This window comes from Syngnathoides biaculeatus, chromosome 19 (assembly GCF_019802595.1).
Source record: "Syngnathoides biaculeatus isolate LvHL_M chromosome 19, ASM1980259v1, whole genome shotgun sequence".
NCBI classification, from domain to species: Eukaryota; Metazoa; Chordata; class Actinopteri; order Syngnathiformes; family Syngnathidae; genus Syngnathoides; species Syngnathoides biaculeatus.
Genome location: NC_084658.1, coordinates 8114149 through 8140839, shown reverse-complemented (window position 1 = coordinate 8140839; position 26691 = coordinate 8114149). Strand labels below are relative to the sequence as shown.

The window sequence follows — 26691 nt, the reverse complement described above, 5'->3', positions numbered from 1 at the left end:
GATTCACGCCCCATGTATCTGCTGGTGAAAGTTCCCGATGTGGCAACCCGACTGGCACCGCACTGCTCCGTTTTTGTCGTGTGACCCGGAGAAACGTCGCTCGGCTGTGCGGGAGATGGACTGAGTGAGGGAGGGCGCTCTTCCCACCACTGCTGTCTATAGCATCGAAATACCTACCAGCTAGCCTCCAATTGACGATTTCAGGTCGCCGTATTCTCAAGAATTTAAAAAAAAAAAAAAAAAAAAAGACAGTTCCGTCATTAGTCTTTCACATCCCAGTCCAAACACAATAACACGGCATTGATGGTAATGTATGCGAGGAAACAACCGAGACTCGGCGATGGGTAAACATATTTTCCCATTACTTCTTCATATTTGCCTTTCGCCTATAGCTACGCTTGACAATCCGCCATTTTTTTTATTATTTTTTTTTTTTTACTGAAACCAAAATAAGTGTGGAAAGTTGCGCGTTGACTTTGATCCATTTCCCCAACGTCGACACTTAAGGATTCTACTCACGTCTTGTTTGTTTCTTATTGCAGGTGCGACCGAAGAGATTCTCAGCCCTATCAGGTACTTGGAAGCTAGATGTAGCTTGCTAGCACCAAATCAGATTAAAATGGAAACTCCGGTTGAGGCTTCTGGGCAGCTCAACAGGCCCCACTCAGTGCGGAAAACTCAAAAGTATATATTTGTTTCAAATTGCCCTCCAACATTACTCTCTAGAGACTGCCAACCGATAAACATAGTGTAAAACGAATGTAATAATCGGATACCGTCGTTGAGGGGAAGATTCAAGCGAATTTTACAGTTGTTCGTGCTATTAGCGCGTTACTGTTAGCTCGCTTGCTAGCCAGTCTGATTAGGGCCTGACCGTAATTTTGAATCCAGCAAACGATTTGAAACGTTCAAATCACAATTCACGTGGGAATAAACCTTAAATTGCGAGTGGCACCATTGAAACCTAGCATTAGTTTAAACCAAACTCGTGCACCGAATTATTTTTGTCCTGTGACGTTATCAAGATGTATAATAGAATACAACATTGAACATAAATAATTTGTCTTTACAGGATTAGCCAGGCATATCTTAAGTATTGAATTTAAAAACCAAAAAATCACTAACCTGGGCTACTGAGAAAATTGAGGCATGTAAATGTAATGATGTGTTCGGTGTTTGTTTTATTCCAGACTCTCAAATATTCATCCAAGAGCCATCCAGGAGGGGATAACCGTCATGAAAAGATGCGAGACCACACAGATGTCACTCCTCCCTGCAAAGTGCTTCGGAGGTCTGACAGCCCAGAAAACAAACACAGTGACAGCACAGGGCACACCAAAGCAAAGGCTGCCCATGCACAAAGGGCCAGAGATCGTGACGGAGGTGAGAAATTAAGAATTTGTTCACATTTTATACATCATGTCAAGCGTAATTTGATTGCAATTGTAATATTTAAACTATTGATAAAGTGAATCTGGTCGCTGCCTGTGTTGCTCAGCGTCTTTATGCAGTCATTTATGACAAAGTTCACACACAATTGTCATGATTGATGAGTATATTTATGCTTGATTCAGTTCCCTAAATTAACTTACATGTACAAATCTTATCTCGTAATGATAGTCATTGTGGTTACTTTTGAAGAGTACAAAATGTGCATAGCGTATGTATAATGCTGAAAATGAAGAAATGACAGTTGTAATGCTCGAGAGGCCTGGTTCTGCAATATATGGTGGCAAAAAGTACTTTTGCTTGGGCTTATACGGGTTTTCCCTCCTTAATAAAAGTTTATTTCCATGGAAAAAAAATCACTACATCAATAGGTTAAAAAGAGTTACACATTTGCACTGTCCATAATAAATATAGTAAATATAACCTTAGCAACAGCTGGAATATATGCATTATAATAAAGATCTATGTTGGTTGATGTGGGGGTTGCAGATACAAGTGGGATTTTTGTTCAAGCAATGCTTTAAAAAATGACTACATATTGTAGACAGCTTGACTACAAAATGTCTTGAAGTTCACCAAGAAGATTGGTTACATTGATGCCAAGTGGTTTATCGTCACCACAACATATTTTTAGTTAAGGCTTTTTTTAGAATGGAATATTTGCTTTTAACAATGCAGTACAATGAAATGTTTGTATACTTGGTGGAAGGGATTTGGAATTTACAGGGTCGGTTTAATTTAAAAATCTTTAATTGCAATGACAGTGACACGGGTTATCGTCTTAATCATACAAAAACAAATAATTACCTGAACAGATGGTATTAAGGAAAGGTTTTGATTTAAAAGATGAAAACAGCAGGGCACCTGCAACTTAATTTGGCTGTCTTTTTTGGAGGGGGTTAACATTCTTAATAGTCACAATTCTATAGCTCAAGGTAATTTAGGGGGATGAGGATTTCTCAGTTTGAATCAAACTTATGACTGCAGTTCCTTGGTTTACAACGGTCTTGGGTTGGGATATTATGCACGACACGCAATTAACTAGTTTGGAAAGCGGCATAATGATACCTTGTGAGCCGTCACACGAAGAAGGCACACCCAGTTACTTCTGAGGTGCATTGTATTTATTTTATTTTTATGACCAAGAAGTGTTTTTCATACATTCATAGTTAACATGACTTTCCTGATGCATTACCATAGCTTATTGATAGACTGCGGTATGGTGGGTTTCATTTTGGTTATGCGATTGTAAACCGAGGACCACTCATCGTTTCTTTCCCTCTTTGAAATATCTGGTATGATTCCAAAGGAACTCTTGCTGTCAAAGTTCGATTCTTTGTAATGAGCAAATCAGCGCATCACATTTAAAGAACTTGCACTGCCTCTGCATTCTGAGACGTGCCATACCTGCAGCAGCACACCAATAGGGGATGGCTTTGGTTGCTAACAGGATGACCCGATATGAGTGTGTGAGTCGAAATGTATCTGGAAAAGTAAGAAAGTGAATAATATAATTTGAAAGTATAGTAGTAATGGGGATTTAAGAGTGGGGGGTTGTAAACAGGACACAACTTTGGTGCATGATATTTTAGTTTGTCTATTCACACAGTGTTTTGTTTAGATGTCTGATAGCACCATGTCTCCATCATGTGAATGAGGATCATTTGTTCGTACTGGTGTAATGTAGGCTGGTACTCTGCCAGTTTTGTCCATTTTGTTATAAAAGTGTTTCCTTATTCACATAATCTCTGCATCTAATCGTCTTGTTTGCATTTTTGGGGAAAATAAGAGAACAGAAGACATCACATTGGTTGTTGCGCTGCATTTTGATACAATTGGAATGTACTCTCTGAACCATAACTGAATCAGGAAACAGGACAGATTTTGTGTACGAACACATAACCAGATTGGGATCAATGACAGAAACTCTCAACGTTAAAGCACCCAAAGACGCTTAATTGTTTATGTCCCTCAATTTGCCAACTGTATCGGTTAATCACAGTTACTGCAAGAGTCTGCCAGCACTAACACACACACACTTAAGCAAGATGGGCATCCCTGATAGCTATTAAATGTTACACATAGTCATTTTACATATTAATTTCGCACAAGCTTTTGGTGCATGGTGAGTCAGCCCACCTCGGCAGAGATGGATGCTCGGGGGTCTGTGGTGATGATTAACAGCTCTGTTCACAGATATCTTTACCGTCATTTAATAAACAAAGTCACACTTTGCTTAATAATATCAACAAAAACTAATAACCCCCATTTTTACTTGTGTATATACAAAAATGGTTTAGAATGGCCAAATGTAATGTTTTGGTGCTCACTTTGTAGGGAATGAATTTCCCCAATTATAATGGTTTTTGTAGCACATTTGTTTGTATATTGTAACTGGATCTTTTGGGCACTGTTGATGCACTCGTTTTCTTGTGCATCCCACAGATGTTTTACAGTCAGTGCCAAGTGACTTTTATCTTCTCTTTAACCAAGTGTTTTACATGCATTCATTTGTGTATGGTTGCTCACAAAGTCAGAAAAATAGGACATTTTGGCATTTTTATGTCATTAATTGCCCATCAGCAAGTGAACTGAAATACAGTGGCTTCCTTGAGCCACCGGGGAGCATGTCTTAAATAATGAGCTTTTGGGGGTGTTTATTTGCATTTTCCATGTTCCATTGAAATTGCTGCCATAAGTGCAGAGTTTATCTTGATAGAACGAGAGCAAATTTTGTCAAAAACCAGCTGAGGCATTCATGGAAGAATATTGACGCATTATCCAGGTTGATTGTCTGTATCAAAAACTAAAGAGAGCTGCATGCAAACCTTTGAAACACTCTCATTTAGAAAGTATAAATGCTTGGATTAGGGTTGCCATAGTGTATAAAATTTTAATGGTGATCACAAATTTGGCTGTCACGATTGAACAAGCACGATCGTTTGCAAATTCTTTTATTTTTTTTAACATGCAGAATACAGATGCTGCGAAAGTGCTTCATTTAAAGCATTGTCCACCACTTAGTCAGCCAGCCACTTGGGCACAAATGTATGGTTAAGCCCTGCTGTACCAACTACAGAATAAAACATAAAATAGCATTGATTTCCTGTGTAGTAATGTATGAAGCTTTTATTTTGAAGATGATCTCTCAGCATGTTGATGTCGAGGTGACTTATCACGCCAAGACACAGTTAACAGTCGTCATTGCTGCCTTAGCTTGAGCTTATCATCTTGTCTGGCTGCAATGAAAACTCCTGGGAGTTAATAGAGAGGGTAATCACAACTGTTGTTTTTTGCAGTTTGTGACCCTGCATGACTGACAAATGGTCAAAGCAGAGTAACGGAGAGACGTACTGACCTTGACAAATCATTATTTTGACAATAGGCATTTTCAAATTAAATATACGTGCTTACAGACTTTGCCTTTTATGCATAAGATGTATGTTTTCATTTAGTTGCAATTTGTGATTAGACTTTGTAGTAACAGTTCCTCAGTGAGTCCTTGATAACGTCGATTTTTGTGGGAGGAGGTACATTGTTAATTTTTTTTTTTTTAAATGCTCAGTTCTTATTTAATCTGAGTCTTGTTTGTTATAAAAAATGTTCCCTAACGTGAGGACTAGGGATCGCAAAACGCTTACTTTCATACCCGGTTTTAACCGAACAGCTGTAGCAAAAAAACGATTAACCGGTTTTAAAACCGGTACCATTGTGGTGTTTACATAATTCACCCGCAGGACCACGATTTGGGGTGTGGGGTTCCGCACGGACTGTTTTTGTTGTTGATCTTCCGGAGTGACGAGTTCACAGAGTTCCCCCCCTTATGCGAGTAGTGTTTTTATTTCTGCCAATAAAACAAGTTGTGTTCCTGTGTCCGACATTCCGCCTCCAAGTCCTTTTCTCCGGCGCTACACCATCAATCGTTAATTTACTCCGCAGTAATGGGGTAGTTTATATACAATATTGACAAACAAGCTTGTTGAATGTGGCTTTCAACAACGCACTCGTGTCAGTTAAATTTAAAATTTTTTTGTAAAAATGTTTTTAATGTTAACATTCTTCTTTCAGACTTTCAGAAAGGGCATGAAAGTATACCGAGCGTTTCCTCGATGCCATGTTTGATGTTTCTTTGATTTAACTGAATGTTCTTTTGAGTCCAACTTTACTCTAACAGCGAAACTTGAAAAAAATGGAAATGATGTTGAAAAAATAGCGCAATGTGGAGTACCGGAACCGGAAGAAATGATTGGAAATTTTAACCGATTTCGAAAGTCCCATTACGGTTTCGGTTTTAAAAAAACGAAAACCGGTTATAACCGTTTATTTGTACCCGGTTGCGATCCCTGGTGAGGACTAATTGTGATTGTAAAAGGGATCAAAATAATCCAATTATTTTTACCCAAATCTTCCAGATCTTACTTGTATATTTGGTTTCAGACGAAATTGGTGTTTAACCAAATATTGTCTTTTTTTAGTTTTGATGAGCATTCTCCATCAGTCAAATAAGTTCAACAAACTAAAAGCAGTCATTACTTGAGGAATGTGGAATTTTTTTTTTTGACGAAAAATTTGTGTTGCAGGGACCAGTTATTCGCCACATGAAAATTCTCACAACCACAGTACCCTTCAAAGCTCCAACTCCCATTCAAACCCCAGCAAAACCTCAGACACAGTAAGATGCCTCATGTAACTGAAACAAAATGTCACTGAATTGTTTCTTGACGACTACTGTTGTCTGTGCCATTGTCAGTCTTGTCTTTTTTTACTTGGTGGTGAATAGCTCAATCTGATCGTTTCCTTGATTCTTGTTTTTCATTGACTTGTGAAGTCAGTGCTACGTACAGTAAACACATTACTCTTTGTTGTGCAATTGTTGCTCTTGTTTTGATGATAATTTCTGTCAATTCCAACTTGAAGGTGGACACAAGTTGAACATTTAAGATGGGATAAAATGTGTTTTCTGGGTAAATACAATGAAAGAAATAAGTATTTGAACACCCTGCTATATTCAGTGATGAAAGTCCTCTGGATTTTTACATTTTCATGAAAATTGAGGAAAAATTGCCAAAAATTGATCCGGGTATTAGTTGAAAACATTGAACGAACATGCGTTTGAGTTTGTTGTTTTTCTTTCACGAGCGTAGCCATGTTGAGGCACTAACACTAGTAAAGTAACACCCCTCCCCTCGCATTCTCTTAAGACGTCGCTTATTTTGTGTGGTCTTGACATTAATTTACGTGTTTATTTCATAAACGTTGTTAACTAAACAAGTCTGCTCCGAAACAACCGGTATTCACCTGGAAACAGGAAATGCAAGTTAACTGTACTGAGCATGTGCGGAGCAAGTACGAAAGCGCATGTTCAGAACTGCTTCACGTAATGCAAGCGCATTTACGTCAACAGTCATCAACATCATGAGGCATGTCAAAGGAAATTCAGTTACACCAGGGGTGCTCATTGCGTCCATCGCGAGGCAGTGTGACAGCGTAAAAAAAAAAAAAAGCACAGAAAAAAAACACTATCATCCACCGCGTCGCTTGATTCAGGTGTGGCCAATATGTCGAGCGCATGCACATTAAGGCGCATTGGAGCAAGCCGGCCTCCTATTTACGTCACTCACGTGGTGCGTGCTCCCCCCCACCAACAATATGTTACGATTGCCCGCAGGAATGTTTGTTCCAGTATCGCTAGCTTGTTGCCACGAACGCCGATTGTTGAACTAAACTTTCAGTATTTTCAAAACATTGCGAGTATAGACCGTTCGTGTTTATTCCCTGACAGGCCAGTGCATTTAAAAATTTTAAATACCGTTTAATATCATGTTCTACTAATATCAGGTGAAATTGGAAATTATCATTTCTGAGTTTTACGTTTTAGTTTTCTATTTTAGTTATGTATTTGTTTATTTTGTTTTTAATTTACAGTTAGGTTATATTAATCCAGTAAGTTATTTTAAGGCCATCCCTAATCACACCCGCAACTTTATCTGCGAGCATGACTGACCACACCCGTACATTTTTTCAAATGTGAGTGGGTGTGTGTGTGTGTGTATATATATATATATATAATATACATATATATCTCAAAATATTAAAGGCAGCTCATTATACTATTAGTATTACTAGATCTATAAGACAGTGAGCAATGTGGTCGAGTGTATCAGTACAATGCAACGTCACAAGTTTGAGACGTTAATAGTAATTACTACAGATCAACTTCTTAAGCATGTTTTGGTGTACGGGTGTAGAAATTCTAGGATATATTTTCGTGTATATTATATCTATGTCTCTCTCTCTCTCTCTCTATCTATCTATATATATATATATATATATATATATATATATAATTTTTTTTTTGTTCTTTTTGGGTCAGGACTTAGAAATTTTACTTTCAATTTTTGTCTGAATTTTGTTCACGGATATCGCCACAACGCACCGCAGCCATCCATTTAAAAAAAAAAAAAAAAATTCCCCGGCGGGGCATGCCCCCGGACCCCTTTGTATTTTCAGGAATTTTGACGAAAGTCCACTTTAATCTCTATATATTGCAGGTTCTCCCACTTAGAAATCATGGAGGGGGCTGAAATTTTCACCGTAGGTGCATCTCTGCTGTGGGAGAGATAATCTAAAAACAAAAATCCAGAAATCACAATGTATGATTTTAATGATTTACAGTATTTGTCTGATACAGCTGCAAATAAGTCTTTGAATACCTGAGAAAAACAATGTTAATATTTGGAACAGAAGCCTTTGTTTGCAACTACAGAGGTCAAATGTTTCCTGTAGTTGTTCACCAGGTTTGCACACACTGCAGGAGAGATATTGGCCCACTCCTCCACACAGATCTTCTCTAGATCAGACAGGTTTCTGGGCTGTCGCTGAGAAACACAAGAGTCTCCCTCCAAAGATTTTCTATTGGGTTTAGGTCTGGAGACTGGCTAGGCCACACCGGAACCTTGATGTGCTTCTTACGGATCCACTCCTTGGTTTTCCTGGCTGTGTGCTTCAGGTCATTGTCATGTTGAAAGGCCCAGCCACGACCCATCTCCAATGCTCTGACTGAAGGAAAGAGGTTGTTCCCCAGAATCTCACAATACATGGCCGCGGTCATCCTCTCCTTAATACAGTGCAGACGTCCTGTCCCATGTGCATAAAAACACCCCCAAAGCATGATGGTACCACCCCCATGCCTCACAGTAGGGATGGTGTTCTTTGGATGGAACTCATCATGTGTCTTTCGCCAAACACGGTTAGTGGAATTATGATCAAAAAGTTCCATTTTGGTCTCATCTGACCACAAAACTTTCTCCCATGACTCCTCTGTATCATCCAAATGCTCATTGGAAAACTTGAGATGGGGCTTGACATGTGCTGGTTTAAGCAGGGGAACCTTCTGTGCCATGAATGCTTTCAAACCATGACGTCTTGGTGTATTACCAACAGTCACCTTGGAAATGGTGGTCCCAGCTCTTTTCAGGTGATTGACCAAGTTCTGTCGTGTTTTCCTGAGCTGCTTCCTCACCTTTTTCTAAGGATCATTGAGACCCTACGAGGTGATATCTTGCATGGGGGTCCAGTCCGATTGAGATTGAGTCATGTTTAGCTTCTTCCATTTTTCAAATGATTGCTTCAACAGTGGACCTTTTTTCACCAAGCTGCTTGGAAATTTCTCTGTAGTCCTTTCCAGCCGTGTGGAGTTGTACAATTTTATTTCTGGTGTCGTTGGATAGCTCTTTGGTCTTGGCCATGTTACAAGTTTGAGTCTTACTGATTGTATAGTGTGGACAAGTGTCCTTATGCAGATAACGACCTCACACGGGTGCATCTGATTCAGGATAATACATGGAGTGGAGGTTGACTTTTAAATGTGGACTAACGGGTCTTTGAGGGTCAGAATTCTAGCTGATAGACAGGTGTTCAAATATTTATTTGCAGCTGTATCACAAAAATAAATTGTTAAAAAATCTTACATTGTGATTTCTGGATTTTTCTTTTTGGTTTCTCTCTCACAGTGGACATGCACCTATGATGAAAATTTCCGCCCCCTCCATAATTTGTAAGTGGAAGAACTTGCAATAAAGCAGGGTGTTCAAATACTTATTTTCTTCACTGTAGTTGCTTTAAAAAAAAGGAAAACTGCTTGTATTTTTCATTTATTCTCAACAATTGGTGAGCCTTTAATTAAAAAATCCCAAAAGTACCCATCTTTGCCTCTATTATAAATATTACAAGCTCTTGCATCAGAGACTTTATCATCATTAATTGCACTCACTTTTGCTGCATGACTCTGTTTCTTAATTCTCTTCTTTTTCTCAGACTCATGACCCAGGTGATGACTGGTCAGAGCACATCAGCTCATCTGGAAAGAAATACTATTACAACTGCCGAACAGAGGTGTCCCAGTGGGAGAAACCCAAAGAGTGGCTTGAGAGGTAGCAATTATCCAGTCACCAATATGCTTGATTGTGTACGTTTTATTTTTTCATAATGGGCTCTCTTATCCGTAACATTATGAATGTATGCACTCTTTATTTCGCAGAGAACAGCGGCAAAAAGAGGGAACAAAACAGACTGCAGTTGTCAACAGTTTCCCCAAGGACAGGGACTATCGAAGGGAGGCTATGCAGACATCAGTGCCCCCTGGGTTTTCAGCAACAAGTAAGAACTACATAAACTATTCTATTTTTCCTCAATTTGTCTGCTGCCATTTGTCATGGTGATGTCGGCATTATGGTGGACTTTTCATTCTATGTCCTCATCAAGTAGCACTTGTTCTTGGAGAATGCATTCACACAAAAATGATTTTTTGTTGCCTCAAATAAACCATTTAACTTTTCGCACTGGATAGTCATTCACACACTGACCGGTAAATGCTGAATCCGGTTGATAATCTATTCAGGGTTCGCACGCGTCCCTAAAAGGCCCTAAAAACCCCTAAATTTTCAAAGGTGCATTTAGGGGCTCCTAAAAGTCCTTAAAATCCGCGAAAACCGGTCAAGCCCCTAAAAAGGCCTTAAATTATAAAAAAATCAAAGGGCGGACCTCTACCGCCAAAATTCTCCCGAGGAAAAAAAAAAATTCTTTTATTTAAAAAAAAAAAAAAAAATTAGCGATCCCGCTGGCGTCTAAAACAGCCGGAAATTGTCAACGGAAGTCACCGTGTTGACAACGAGTCGCCATCTTGTCGTTGATATTCCATTGTTCGTTTCTGTGAGTCGGCATTTCACTTCGTCTTCGTTACGTCTTTCATCGATCCAACTTGTATCATGGGGAAGTGCATTTTTCAAGATGCTTGGGTTGAAAGTAAGGAGTTTGAAAGCTGGGTTTGTCAAGATGCAAAAGATCGGCACATGTTTTACTGCCATCTGTGCAAGCAGAGCTACCAGCTAGGAAAGATGGGCGTCAAAGCGCTGGAGTCGGACCGGAAAAAAAGGAGACGCGCTGATTTGGCGAAGACTCTCTCATCTTCCGTTGGTATGAATCTGTTTCTAAAATATAAAAATAGTGAAGCATCAACTTCAGATAGTGGTACTAGCAGTGCATGTGCACCTACAGTTGTTCAGCCATCGACTTCAACCAGCCAGAAGTCAGGCTCTTTGAACGTAGTTCAATACACGAAGGCGGACTCGTTAAAGGCAGAGATCGTGTGGACTTTAAAAGTGATCTGCAGCCATTACAGTTACAAATCTTGTGAAAATAATTCCAAAGTGTTTGCAGTCATGTTCCCAGACAGTGACATTGCTAAAAACTACCACTGTGGGGAAAGTAAGACTTTGTACCTGGCTACATTTGGCATCGCTGCCCACTTTTCATCTCTACTGCCTCAAAGCCAAAAAAAGCCAGAATAGAGACTGATATATCTACGCTTATTGAGAAGGCTGACAGGCTATGTGAGGAGGGAGAAGAAAAGAGGAAGCTGAGGTTTATCACTGAGCCCAATGCACTCAGAGGCAGAGCAAAGGACAAGAGAGCCTCTTTGGCACCTCTGCAGCAGCAAATAGAGGAGGCACTGGGTAGGCTCAAGGAGCTAGAGTAGGGGTGCTGAGACAGACATCAGTAGAAGACATTTCTGTATATAGTTGCAATTGTAGTTAGAATCAGTTTTTCCTGTATACTGTTATGTGAAGACGTTGACAATGGTCATATCAATGAGAACTACCACAAGGGGCGACAGGTGATCACTGTCACAGGTACTGAGGTACTGGCACCATTGTGTGAGTCTTTTTTCCCTACTCTTGATTTCCCACGATGGCCCTAAATTTTTCGTGTGGGCCCTAAATTTTTTCTGTGTCAGCCCTAAATTTTTCGTGTCAGCCCCTAAGAATGGACCTAAAAAGCCCTTCAATTTTTTGGGCCCGACTGAGTATGAACCCTGTCTATTGCTAATCCAGACCGCAGCACCTCCGGAGGCACATAAACCTATTGGTTTCCACTTATCCTCACTTGGGTTGCGGGGGTGCTGGAGCCGATCCCAGCTATCTTCAGGCGAAAAGCAGGGCAACCTGAACTGGCTGCCATTCAATTGCAGGGCATAAAAACAACCATTCGAACTCACACTCACATATGGGAGATTCAGAGTATTCAATTAACCTAACCTGCATGATTTTTAAATCTGGGATGAAACAGGAGTGCCATGCAGTCACAGGGAGAACATGCAAAGCCCCCCCGATACCACACACACACACACGGGGGGTCTGATTAGAACCCTGGTCCTCAGAACTGTGAGTCAGATTTGATAACCAGTCATCCATCGTGCCAACAGTAAACAGTCTCACAGTCTTAGTGTATTCTTGGATCATCTTCCCAACGGGTTTAATGAATATTATTAGGATATTGCGTTACCTTGAGATCTCTCTTCTGGTGATTTGATGTAGTCTCATATTTATGTCCCAGTTAGCTACAGTCCTTATAACACAGTGTTCCAAATCATGCATGTAGAATCATAGGTTAAAAAAAATGGAAAGTTGAGCTTTTTTTTCGTGGAAGATATTGCATAGAACACTTTGCCAGTGTGTGTGGATCACTGATATCAAATAGGTTTTATAATTTTTCTCACTGATCCTTATTAACCAGAAATTATTTAAGTTTGTTACACACGATTAACTCTAGGGTTACAGTTATTGAATATTCTTATCTTTTTACCTGTTATTCAATTTATGTATTTCATTAAAAAAAATCAATGGAAAACTGCCTGAGAAGTGCAGGTATTTTATTCATTTTGCGTCACCATCCTAGCATCTTTGAATATATATGGCTTTATAAGGCGGGTCTTGGGCTCGCTAGCAGATTAGTGAAGTACAGCTTTTTTGTGAGTTTTTTGTTTTTTTTCCGACTTAATCTTTATTCACCATGGGCCCCCAAGAAACTTTAGTGGTATTAAGTGGTGGGTGTCCATTCATTCGTACGTATGTTATCTCTCAGCTGTCATATGTTTGCGCCTCCTCTGTCCCCCACGATGCCATTTGCTTTTCACTCCACCTTCTCTTCGCATAGTCACTCAACGCCAAAGGTAAACATAAACATAATGGCTGTTATTCTTTACGTTTTGTACATTGAATGCTTATTTTTGGTGGAGATCTCAGGGGTTAGGATTAAGCTTTTTACATGTAATATTCGCTTCTACTTACAAAAAATTAACATTATGAAACGACTTTCAAAAGAGTATTTTTAATTTATAAATTAGGATTATAATTATAAAACTCCCCTGCTTGTTTTGTGGCGTTATTGATGGGCGGGGGAGGTTATTGTTTGGTGATATTTCCATCTGTTATAAAAATGCATTTCTCTGTCCTAAAGAAGGGCTTACTTTTTTCCACTGTCTTGGCTCTGCTTTCATTAGTTGTAGCAAGCAACTGGTAGCCATGAACACTTGGCGGCCGAGCGGGACGGAAGAGGAGATGGGCAAAAACCGACAGGAATGCACCCGCAAGTTCCAACCTACTGGTTGTCATTTTAACAAAAGCTTGCGTGCTTGCCATTGTCCCAGCAGTATATGGGACAGGATGAGGGGTGACTCATTGCACGAAACAGCACCACCCCGTAAAACAAGCTGATTTCACCATGCCACAAAATATGCTGTGAGCATTATTAAAAACAAGTATTAATATTAAAGGAGGACTTTTTTCAAAATTCATATGTACAATAAACCCTCCAATGTAAAGTAATATTACATATTATTATTTTGGACATTAATTGGGGAAAAAAAATTGCGATTGAAGAACATTTTTTAAATCCAAGCAAAATCTGGATATGTGCCAATTTTCACACCCAAAACCGGAAAAAACATCCTTGCCCCTGCACCTGACGTCGGCGGTACTTAGCATTACAGACCATTCCTTCTAGCTAAGCCAAGATGCAGACGTGTTCTGGACCAAACTGGGAAAACGCACCCAAATTTCTCATTCTTTAACCTCCTATAGGGTCAACCCGGTAGGATAAAGCTGTGGCTGTCACAGTTGAGGCTCGTTCATCAGCGGAGAAATTTGCACGCATCTAATTCATTACTGGTTATTAGCCGCTTAGTTATAGCTTCATGTGCTGGTACTGTATAAGCAACATACTTTATGAGGCAGCATGGTGATGCAGCTGCTCAATCCCGGACCTCCGTGTGTGGAGTTTCTCCCCGTGTTTGTGCGTGTGTCTAACCTGCCTCCTACCCGTTTACAGCTGGGATAGGCTCCAGCACTCCTGCGACCATCGTGCGGCAAAGAAAATGGATGGATGGATATATACGTGTAAGCACACAACACTTGTCGGTTACTATTTACGGCGATGCGCGCGTAAATACTTAAACATTGTACGTCATGCTATTTTAGTATAGTTTGTAATTATTTTCCACAAAAATCGGCCAGAAAATGGCAAAGGGTGGAGGTTCTCTTTTTGGTGGAACATATCCATGAACAATGGGGGGGGGGGGGGGGGGTCAAAACAGGAAGCAGTGCATGCGTGGCAAACGCTGATTGGCTGTCAGTTTTCCAGCCTGGTTCATTGGAATGTCTGAGCAAGAGAGTAATTTTGATAATACTTTTACAATTTTTTAGAGATGTTTCTTGGTGAAATCTGTGGATAACTCTGGCATTAAAAGAAACACTACTGAACCCTCATCTACTAACTTTTGTGTGCTCCCATTCCTATTAGTTTTGACAAACTGTTCCTTTAAGCAACAATATTTAAATCAAGTATTGCTATAAAGCAATGTATGATGGTTTATATACTATTTGTATCGCTTGTGTTGGTATGGTGCCACGATTAAAAAAAAAAAACATATATTTCCAACGTGATGTAATGCTTCTGTGGTTTTAAATGTAACCTGTTGGTTGGTGTCCAGCATCCTTTAGCTCGCGGGAGGGTAGCAATAGACCTCGTGCACGTGACGTCACCATTTCCACGGCGCCATATTTCCGGTCAAAAAGAGCTGCTCGACAGTGTGGGAGACATTGAACTGGAGCAGAATATTCACAATGCCCGAGACGTGCTGGTGGTTTTTAAACGGATGAGACAGAGATTCAGAGGGATCATTCTATGGAATACTAGCTGAAAAGGCAATAAAAGATCGATTTGATTTTGGCAATTAAACGTGATGGATGGTACCCAAACAAATACACATGACTGTGTAGCGATCACTTCACAATTTACAATATATGCCAGTAATTAAACATTTAATGTGAGAGTGGGACCCAAATATGGTGGGAAACAGCAACCATTGTAAGTCATCACTCCCAGAATGCTTCGCACACAAAAACGATAGCTACAAACAAAAAAAAGTTATATTTTTGCATAATTGAATTTTAACACTATTTTAAAAAAAGGAGGTCGGTTGGGTGTTTAAGAAGTATTTGTGATTACAGTAAGGATTTCCTTTAAGCGAGTCACAGATGTCATGCAGTATGGGGGGGGGGTGAAATAGTCCAATGCCTTGTGAAAGGAATTAAAAAGTTGGACATTTCAAGAAAACTGCAAGGTGGTCGTTCTAAAATGTGCTTCTACTTAGGAAAAATTAATGTTACAAAATTACTTCCAGAACAGATTTCATAGGCAGAAGTACCATTGTACTTTAATTTCTGTATGTACTTACTGCCATGTAATACAAGGTCATTTATTTTGTCTGTGAGTACACAAGGATATACAGAAATTAACGAGTTGTATAAAGAGACTCATTGCTCCATCTTGTGATAAATTGTTTTGTTTTTGTTTTACACTCGCTGATCGATGAGCAGTTCAAAAATCCTGATTGTCTAAAGTCTAATCATTAAACGCATCATCTGGCCACCTAGTTCCATTTGTCCTAGTGAGCACTGCTCCACGGTCGCCGTTGTTGTTGCAGAAAGTAAAAACGGCTACTAGAATTAGCTATAAAATGCAGGTGAAACTCCACCTTGTGGTGTCAGAGCCAATACCAGCCATAGCGACACCTTTGACTTGGACGAAAACTGCAAGGCATTTTCAAAGCAGCACATGTGGGTTGCGCTTGAGTATATAGGCAAACTGAGAAGAGGATAGTCACAGTGACGTCAGTGCAGTCCCCACCCGTGCAGTATAAAGAGCTTTATACACATCCTCCTCTGTTTTCCTTCATTGACATCCATGCACTGGTTTGGTTGTTTTCTTCTAGAGACGAAATGAATATTCTCCAATGTAAAATTGTAAACCGGTAAAGCAATGTCCATGATTGTATTGCCCGTGATATATATTGCCCACTTCTTTTCTGTGTGAGTAACCACAATTTTGCCTTTGGTATCACTGGTATTAGAATCAGAACAAAAAATACACAAAAGTAGGAAAACAAGCTTACCTGCTGACTGAAGTATCACAAGATATCTCTGACAAGATTTGCTGAGGTCTTTTAACATCTATTATGGTAGTTCAAGCATTTGAATTGAGAGGTTTCATTGCATATTCTGAATTGATAGTTGGCAGTGCTGGAAGGGTAGTTAAAGAGACGGGCACCAAACCTTTACAATGCTGACCATCTTTCTGTTTCCTTCAGAGTCTACTCAGGCGGAGAAGCCCACGACGACGCCAGCGACGCAGTCTTCTTCTTCTGGCTCAGGCAGCTTGAACCCTTCATCAGGCACCCCAGGGACATCATCCTCTTCCACAGTCCCTGTCTCCCCAGTCCTACAGTCCCCCGCACCTCCCCTCCTCCAAGATCCTACTTTGTTACGGCAACTTCTTCCTGCCCTCCAGACTGCCCTGCAGCTCAATCATGCCAGCGTGGATATGGCAAAAATTAATGAAGGTACGTCCACTCTATTTATGCTGGTTTGCAATCACAACATGTGCATAATCTCTCCATCTCCACTAAAGTATATTGACAGTATTCACTCACCTGGAATGACTCTCATATGGACTTCATTCATAATCCCTTTTTTAATCCATAAAGTTTAATGAGACCTCAGTCCACTACTTGCACCTATAAAATCTTGACCTCTTTTTGGAAGGCTTTCAAAAATGTTTAGGAGTCCATTTATTCTCTCATAATTTGGTAGCATTCTTCCCAAAGCACATTTGTATGTTCACACATCGGCGTTGAATGAGAAGATTTGGCTCTCATTCAATTCAGGGTCCGCTCTATCTACTGTTCAATTGGGTTAAGGTCAGGACTTTAGAAGCCAGGGAGCTTCATCTACCCCAGGTGTATTCATATTGGAACAGGAAGGGGGCATCCTCAAACTGTTCCACAAAGTTCGGAGCATGAAATTGACTGGGATGATGGAGGATTCTTTTTCTTTTACTGGAAAAAAAAATCCAGTATTTTGGACAGTTCCATTGGTGCCACTGTGATAGAGCACCTATGCAAAAAGCAAGATCCATAAAGACAGACTTCCAGACTTTGGTGTAGATGGACTTGACTGACCTACTTACAGTCCTGCAGTCACAACCTGATTGAACACCCTTGGGATGGATTAGAGGAAAGACTGAGAGGCAAGCCTACTTCCCCAACATCATTGTGTGACCTCTCAAATGAATTTTGGGAAGAATGGTCAAAGTTTCCCATAAATTCACTCATGAACCTTGTGGAAAGCCTTCCCAGAAGAATGGTGTTTGTGAATAGGCTGTCCCCTTAACTCACTCAAGGTAGGTGAATGAATACTATTGGCAATGTCGTGTGCCTCTCTTTATGCAACCTCACAATGTCACTGTGTTGGGTCTTTATTGGCTTTGGCTTCAAATTCTTCAGGCCATCAGAATTTGAAATACTGTATATTTTCATGAGTGTCCTTGTTTGTGATTACTTTTACACACGCATTTGGTTTACTAAATAAACACTGAAGTCCTCTAACTCAAAGTCAAGGAAATATCAGGGGAGGGGTATATATATTTTTTCATACAGAGGTTGATTGGTTTTCTTAACTAAAAGTGTATTTCGTATTTACTTGGGTTTGTATTTACTTAGGTTGGGTTTTCTTCATTAGTTAAATTTAGTTTGATCGGAAACAATTCTGTGATAACTAAGCAAAGAAATCAATGCAGCTATCTCATCTCGGGCATGCTCAATTTTTACAGTATTTTCTTGTATTTCATTGACTTTTTTTACTTTTATACTGTTTTTTCTGAGAAATACTTACTGTACTGTGTCACACCTGTTTGTGTGATGGACACAGCATGTTTTGACTTGGGTACAAATTTGTTACATTGGCCCTGTAGAAATCCAACTATTTTATAAGCAGATGACTCCCATGCACTTTTTTTTCTTCTTCTTTTCAGTAGTCAATTGCACATAGACAAATTCTGGACGTGAAGCAGTGTAGGTCCTATTTTTTTCTGGTCTAGATGTAACTTACGTTGTTGTTGATGTTGCTTATTTTCCATTTAGTTTTGACAGCTGCCGTCACACAAGCTTCATTACAGTCAATGCTGCATAAGATTCTTACTGCTGGACCATCAGCTTTCAATATTACTACTATTCTGTCTCAAGCAGCTCAACTCTCCAGCCACGGTAAGAGAAACCTGGGGAAAGTTGGGCAATATTATGTAGATATTTATAAGCATTAAGGCTAGCATGTTGCTTCAGCAAAGACCAAAATAACACATTTTCTGCTGATTGATAAATTTTATGTTGTACTTGGTCTTCATATGCTTGTATTTTTTTGTTTTGTCATTAGCAGCTCAGCAGTCAAACCAGTCACCAATGTCGTTAACGTCAGATGCATCATCACCCAGATCTTATGTTTCTCCCCGTATCAGCACACCACAAACCAATGCTGGTCCCCTCAAGCCCCTACTCAGCACACAGTCGGTCATCTCACTATCAAAGGTAGTTGGCAAATAAGATATAACTGTTCAAGATTTCAGATTTCTATGTCATAATGAATACCAACAACTCCATTAGTTAACTACTTTTACATTTAAAAAAATCTGCCTGCCCAAAGCATGGATTTGACTTGAGTTGAGCCTTGTAGCCCGTCTATGATTAACTCTTCGTTCAGTCCCCACTGATCAGTAACTTCCCACAGGCCTTGTTTTAATTGTCTTATCTGGTGTTTGCTCTTTTGGGAAGTACTTATGTCTGGTTATTATATCAACTATATCCTACTTATTTACCCGAGCATTTCTTGCTGAAATACAATAGAACTGCAGTACAATTTTCACAGATGAGATAGGTATCGGCCTATAATTAACATTTTATGCTGATCGGCTTTAATGCTATAATTCGCCGGTCATTCATCGGCTCTGCAAAAGACATTTTTTTCTGTCTCTCCATCGTGTACAGTATCCAAAACTAGTTTATTTTTAGCCTTATCGCGTGTCTTTTGATGTAGTACTGTAAATGTCTGACAACCAATAGTTATTTTTTTTAAAAATACATTGGCGGTGTGGCACAGACTACACGAAAAAAATTGGTCGTTCACGAGTTTATGTCAGACTACAAGAAAATCTTGTATTCTGATACCAGCGTGTCCTGTTTTTCATAATAATTGCGCTTTATCTTGTCAACGCAAACGTGACCGCATACACTCAATTTCATGGCAATGACAACAATAATGGATCACCTGGTGTGTTTATTAGAACAAAATGGGGAACAGCATGCGTTGGGGGTCACAGTTTACAGCTTGCTTGAGGTATGTTCATGTACTTGTAATACGATGCCACTTGCAAGTGGGTAAAAAAAATGTTCCTTAGCCTAGCACTAATGGTTGTAAGTGAACATGCAGGTGTTCTGTCGAATCATGAAAAGTAATTTAATTACCATGACATTTAATTACAGTAAGTTAGTTTCCATTATTTCCCTCATATTGTAATGTTGGTTTGACCTGACTGATTAGATAGAATACATGATCTGATTAGAGCAGTGATTTCCAACCTGTATGGAGCCATGGTACATATTTAACAACTGAAAAATCTCATGGCACACAACAAACAAAATTGTCACAAAAAGTAGAAACATCACATGCATACTGTATGTACCTCATGCCCTCTCATAGAAGATTATTCAGGTGTTCTGTCAGTCCCTATGCGTCACTGGAATAAATAGATGGAAAAAAAATATATTTTTTTAACAATTAAGTACATAAGTGTATGCCATAACACATTGTAATACACATTGCTCCATCTTTTGAGCAGATTGATTCTTTTTTTTTTTAATCTGCTGATTGGTGATCAGCCCCAAAAATCCTGATTATGTAAAGCCTAGAGTACAGTTGTTTGTTTTACTGGTCCCCATTGCCATAGCAACCTCATCTTTCTTTTTAAAGTGATGAAAAACTCAAAACAATTTAGTTTCTTTAATTGATTTTTTGTTGTTGTTGTTGTTGTTTCCTGATGGCACACTTAGTCTAATAGTGCCAAAGTCTAAAGGTTATTCTAGGCCTTGTATTATGAAGACCGAAGTGGTTTCCCTATGTGCTGCCCTAAAAAAAAATAGTTTCTGCTAGTATCCTGCCTTCTACTCAGGTACAGAAGAAATGTCACGATTCTTCTTGATGTGAAAAGCCACAGACTTGCGGAGAACCACACAGCGAATGAGCGCTGTCATGGAACGGAAATGCTGTCTTCACTCCGAAATTAAACACTTCTCTCGACTCACCTTTCATTCCAACTACACGTTTAAAATGACAGAAAAAAAAGCATGAAAGTGCTTAAAAGCTTGTTTAAGCACTTAAGGAGTTTCACCATTTTTCCCCTTTGCCTTTAAGTGCCGACGTAACCACAAGAGTTAGGTGAGATCTCGTTCATGGGAAAACAAAAGTTTCACACCGACAAAATGAGCAGATCTGAAAGGTTTTACCTTTTGCTACTCGTACCAGTTAGAAAGTGAACCCAAGCTACTTTTTAGGCATTAAATCAGAATTGAGCAGTGAAATCCAGTCTAACATCATATTGCATGTTGGGTGATTGTTGTATAGGTGAGCACACTAGCAGTCAAGCAGTCATCTCATCCTCAGCAGACATCCCAGCAGCCCCTTCCCAGTGATAAGCAGCACACTCATGATGCTACCACAGCATCACCACGCACCCTCCAGCGCCAAAGGTAAGAGCACATTGCAGAAGCCGTTCAGAATAATTGAGGTCTTGTTCCCTATGCTTGGAAGAAGCATGTGTGTCATCGGTTTACAACAGAAACAACAAATCTTTGTCATGTCCATTTTGTAAGATGCTTATCCTCACAAAGGTCGCGGGAGTGCCGGCACCTATCCCAGCGAACATTCTAACTAACCATTGTAAGGAAATGGCCTTTTTTTTTTTCCCATTTATGAATTCTGTTGGCTCACAAGACGGCTGTAGTCACTGTTGTCTCGCCATCTGCTGGTCATTAATGGAAACAAAGTTGACTCATTTCATTCATTTGGCAGTAAGCACGCCCAAAAAAGTGGCATGAATACACACCACAGAGAAGAGTAATGATAGAATCATAAGGAACATTCACACGGCATAAAAGATGCTTAAGCTATATCAAAACAATTCAGCACTACACATATATTTAGCGTTTCAAACATAATTAATATATTCAGAAAGAAAACACTGACATGCTCTGAGCTCCTGTCAATGTTTTTGTGGCACAGTTTCTTTGCAGGTAAAATGATAAAACCAAGTCCTGGATGCACTTTGGCTTATTTCTATGGGGAGTTTGTATAGATATTAAATCAATGAAAATGGTTGTGAGCAGCTAATGTAAGTTACCAAAAGGTACATAATAGTGTATGGGTAATGGACAACTGGAACTGAGCCATCTTTCTTGGTTCAAGGGCACTTACTTCCGGACGCAGATATTAAGAAATGTTTTGATCTAATATAGCATGCACAATATCAAGATGCTCTTAAAGGCGGCAATGCCAAAGGTCAATGATAAATTAGACAACATCAAGCACAATCTAAAAATGTTAACTCAGTATTACATGGTCACCCAGTTCCATACAATTGTATTTTTTTCAACATATAAATCTTGAAGTCACCTGATAACAACCTATTTTAGTTTTAAATAGCGTAACAAATTTGTATTAAAATGTTTCAGGCAGTTTCAAAAGTCATTGTACCACAGAGAATCTTAGTGTGTGCACCTTGTGTGAGACCGATTTAAACTAAACACGCTTTAATACGCTACTATTATCGACCACAGCAGTCAGAGGAGTCCCTCTCCTGGTCCCAACCATGTCGCACATGGCAGCAGCAGCAACCCCCCTACATCGGTCTCTGCCACGCCCACCTCCTCCGCAACCCGGCCGTCCTCATCTTTCACACCCACCCTTGCTGCTCACTTCAACGAGAATCTTATCAAGCATGTCCAAGGTTGGCCTGCTGAACACGCAGAGAAACAGGTTTGTACCAGCTGCTCAAATTTAATTTCTTGTGAAATTCATGCGATGGAACCCTGTGGAAGAATGTACTGGTGCATGTATGAATTAGGACACAACAAAGGGCTATGGCAAGTATAAAGTAATGAGGTGGGATAGCAATCACTTCTAGCTGTTCAGGTCCTGAAGGACCAAAGCAAACTATCATACTACTACCATCATGTTTGACTATTGGTATGATGTTCTCTTTATGAAATGCTGTGCTACATTTACACCAAATGTAGAGACACAAACCCTCCAAAAAGCTTATTATAACTCTGTAATATTCTCCCAAGAGTCTTGGGAATCATTGAGATAATTCTTTGCAAAAGCAAGACCTTTATATTTTGATTGGTCAGCAGTTGTTATGAACTTGGAACTCTGCCATGATGCCACTTTACCGAGTGTCTTCCTTATTGTTGTCAAGAACACTGACCTTAACTGAGGCAAGGGAGGCTTGCTTGTCTTTAGAAGTTGTCTTGAGTTCCTTTGTTGCCTCCTGAGTGAGTCTTTCCTGTTTTCTTGGGGAAATCTTTAAAGCCTGGACACTTCTTTGATCAATTGCTTCATCGCTTCACGTGGCATGGCAACCTATTTGACAGAAGGTTAACCAGTGTTTCATGTTTTCTCCATGTGAGGATCATAGTTCTCTTGCTTTTGAAAAGGTTTTTGTAACCCTTTCCAGACTGATGGATGTCAGTTACTCTATTTCTCAACTGTTCTGGAAATTTTTTGGGACCCTGTCATTTTGATGCATCTTTTTAAGATTTTTTTTTTTTTTTTCCCCCAAGACTGTTTACATTATTTCTCATTTTAACAGGTTTAGAGGTAATAAGCCTTGGGTCTGATCAGTGAAAATTAATTTTAATTTCATTTACCATTTTAAGTTCACTTGGCTATTTTTCTGTTTTTATTCTTATTTTTGTATTTCTTTTTGGTACATCTTGATGTGGCAGTATTTGGTCACTCTTCTTTGGGGATAGGGAAAGACACTCAGAAGTTCATATTTCATGGGAATCTCTTGTGCACAGTCCTCTTCAGATGACGCCACAGATGTTCAATTGGATTCAGGTCTTGGGTTTGGATGGGGCATTCCAAAATGTTCATAGTTTTCTTGGTGAAGCCATTCTTTGATTTGGATAAGTGCTTTGTCTGGGGCACTGTCATTCTGAAAGGTTTTCACTACGACTAACTACAGTTTGATATTGCTCATATTTCCTTCTACTTAAAACTAAGGCCCTCATAGTCCCAGTTTTAGAAAAACTGCTCCAAAGAATGTTGCTGCCTTCACCATACTTCACCATAGGTACAGTGTTCTTTTGGTAATATGCAGTGTTCTTTGTGTCAAACCAGTCATTTGAACAAAGGATTTTAGCGTTATTTCTCTTCATTCTGTTTATCTTATGCGAGATAGACTATTACTAAATTGTATGCATTTGTCAAACCATTTGTGGTACAGGCATCAAGATTACGTGAAGAGGCTCACACGATGGGTAGCATCTGCATGTCTGAGAACTGCACTGAGCTTAAAAACCTGCGTTCCTTGGTCCGAGTCAGTGAAATACAAGCCACATTGCGCGAGCAAAGGTAAGAAGGCTTTAGCACAAAAGCCCTTGAGACTGTCGTAATCCAAAAAGACTGACAACTAATTTCTCTTCTTGGTTTCCTTCTCCCACAGGATACTGTTTCTAAGACAGCAAATCAAAGAACTTGAAAAGCTGAAGAACCAGAATTCTTTCATGGTCTGAGAACTTCTTGTCACAAGTCGAAGCGGGCGTCCAAGGAGGGTTAAAAAAAAAAGGGGGGGGTATAGGAGGAGGGAGACCCATTGCACATAGCTGGAAACCCAGAGACAGAGCGGTTTTTTTAGTTCTCAAGGCTCATCTTAACACATGCACACAGGAGCTGTTGTTGGTTTATCTTTGGAACGTTTGGGCGGCGAAGAACCAAGAGAAAAGAGGAATGGAAGAGCTGGTTGGAGAGGAGGGGTAATTTACAAGTCTGCTTTATTAGAAAAAGAAAAATGAAAAAATGTAGATTTCCTGTAGATGTTATCTGTTGTAAATATGTTTTGTAGAACGAAGCCATGGAAAGCCATGTCTATCAAAGCTTTTGACATCCAAACTAATCAGCGCCTTGGCGGCTACATTCTTTAGCTAGCCTTTCCTTCATGTTAACCCGTCTGCAGCTTCCTGTTATCGGTTACTAGATCACACAAAATTTTGAGTCATTAATTTACACCGAGGCCTAGCGATACAGAGGAACACTGTTTTCTTTCCTCCTCAACCCTCGATGAACTGATGACTCTTCCCTCCTCTGCCCTCTTGGAGTGAAGTCCACTCAGGCATGGTGAAACATCTCCTTCCAGCAAAGTTCAACACAGTTGCTCCTAATAGTTGGGTGGTGTATTTGCAGATTTTTGGTGGCCCTGCATCTCCCAGTCTCGACAAAATAGTGCCTGGTGGTTTGGTTGTGTGTGAGTCTGGGGGGGGGAGAAAGAAAAGTTGGGATGTTGCTTTGAATCATTCCCACACCTCTTGACTGGCGTCAGCTTGGTCCTGCCATGTCCTCCCACGTTCCATTGTTTTGTTTTTGTTTTTTAAATGTGTTCCCTTTCAAGATGCGGGTTCATTCCATTGTACAGTCAAAGTGGACACCATTTAAAGGGTTTATTTATAGAGTTGAGGAGAGCTGCACTTTGATTTGCACTCGGTGTGGGAAGGGACAAGAAGCAAACGGGCAGGTTTGGACAGGTGTGTGTGGTGTCACAAGGTTAAAATGTGAATTATGTAAGATAGTAAACGTTAAGCTCAAGAGAACCCTGATTATTTTATTGAAGTGTTGGCTTTGGTTTGATATGATGCTAGTGCCTTGTTGAAAGTCTCATTCACCTACACACCCCTCTCCTGTTGGCTTTCGTTGACCTTCTGTTTGATGAAATAAAATGTACAAAAATAAAACAAAATCTTCAAAAAGCATGTCCCATCCTTATTGTTTGCCCTCCATCTTTGAATCACAGGGTCCCTAAGATGTTTTTTTCCCTACCATGCAGTCATCTTCAAGGCTAAAAAAATCGACTCCACCACACGTTCAATAAAAGTGACCACACCCTTGCTTTGTATATTGTTTCCTGAAGTACTGTATATGACAGATGTAATAAAATTGCTCTCCAGGGTTGTGTCTTTTTGCATTCTTGAACTTCATTTGTGAATACCCCTAATTAGCTGGTTTTAACTTGATTGACTTTTTCCCCCACATGCAAGTGCAGAGCTCATTCTACTAAATGCTTTGCGATATTCTGAGATTTGGTACTGATAGAATTCATTCATTGCACTGTCATGGAAACCTTACATGTCAATCCATCCTCTTTAGCATCCTCCAGGTTGAGTCGTGAATGTAGTAACTTAAGCAGGGAAGCCCAGACTCCCATCTACCCTGGCTGCTTAGTCCAGTTCTTCCAGAGTTTGCCAGGACATTTCATGGTCAGCTGAGACAGACAAGCATCTCCTGGGTGTCCCCCATGGCTACCCCTTGATGGGATGTGCCTAAAACAGCTTGGCAGAGGGATGTCTCAGCCAACTCCTCTGGCTCATCACAGGTGACTGAGCTTCTCATTTTCTCTTAAGAGGGATTTGGGTCACTGCGGAGCTAATTCTTTTTGTCCACTTGGATCTGTGATCTTTCGGTAATGATTCACAGCTCCTGACCATATGTGAGGGTGGCGATAAAGATCTTCACCACCTCTTAGACAGTCTTGGGTAGAAAACTTTGGAAATGAAGTTGGTTACAATAAAAGCTTACATACAATCGCCCAAATCATTTCAAAATCATGACATTCATTTGACCCGTAATGCCGGAGTGGTTCCACCGGGTTCTCCTGTAATGCCAATGGGTTCCACTAGGTAGCGCAGTAGGTAAAGCAATACATTAAACTGACTTTCGCTGTTCTGTTTTTAATTCTGCTACCAGTCTGAACCCTTCTTCAACCATGAGTGAAAAAAGTGAGAAAAAAGTTGACAGTGAGTGCCAAGTGTGGACAACTAAATACATTTTCATGGAAGTCCAGTCAAGCGCCATAGGGTGTGTCTAAATTTGTCAAAAATTGATTGTGGTTTTAGAGGAATATAAAATCAGCTGTCACTTTTGTATCAAGCATGCTGATTATGTTAAAAATCAATTCAGAAGCTGACGGCCACAGCTCAGATGTTAAAATCAAGCTTGCACTCTGCAAACTGATCAACTGCCGTGCACTTGATTCAGTCACACAAAATTCTGAAATAGCACCATGGGAGCTGCAGTTGGAACTGATTGATCTCTAATGTGATGGTGTCTTAAAACCGAAATTGAACTCACAACCTGGATGAATTTTTTGCTTCATTAAGCGCAAACAAATTTCCATAAATCTGGAAGACGGTACAGAGGATGCTACTAGTGTTTGTCTCTACACGTTTGTGTGCGTGGAGAGACTTTT

The 26691-nt window shown here is 39.9% G+C and overlaps 2 protein-coding genes across 5 annotated transcripts in view; one reads left to right on the top strand and one right to left on the bottom strand.

The window, feature by feature from the left end:
• Positions 1-577, bottom strand: part of mpp7a (MAGUK p55 scaffold protein 7a) — a 29080-nt gene extending 28503 nt beyond the window's left edge. Inside the window, exon 1 of the mRNA XM_061805072.1 lies at positions 520-577. The gene's annotated coding sequence lies outside the window, so the exon portion shown is untranslated. The remainder of the gene's footprint in view (positions 1-519) is intronic.
• waca (WW domain containing adaptor with coiled-coil a) lies at positions 16-25396 on the top strand. 4 transcript variants are annotated; one of them, XM_061805076.1, is made up of 13 exons: positions 16-204; positions 543-573; positions 1191-1383; positions 6030-6121; positions 9766-9881; positions 9989-10107; positions 16436-16687; positions 18266-18388; positions 18555-18706; positions 20796-20920; positions 22007-22205; positions 23680-23807; positions 23899-25396. In XM_061805076.1, the coding sequence occupies exons 3-13, from the start codon at positions 1245-1247 to the stop codon at positions 23966-23968; spliced, it is 1515 nt and encodes a 504-aa protein (XP_061661060.1). In that variant the 5' UTR covers positions 16-204; positions 543-573; positions 1191-1244; the 3' UTR covers positions 23969-25396. The 4 variants fall into 4 exon arrangements, with proteins under 4 accessions (XP_061661060.1, XP_061661061.1, XP_061661059.1 ...); XM_061805077.1 differs by having other exon boundaries at positions 26-124; XM_061805075.1 differs by lacking the exon at positions 16-204 and adding an exon at positions 211-344 and having other exon boundaries at positions 18558-18706.
• Positions 25397-26691: the final 1295 nt, after the last annotated feature.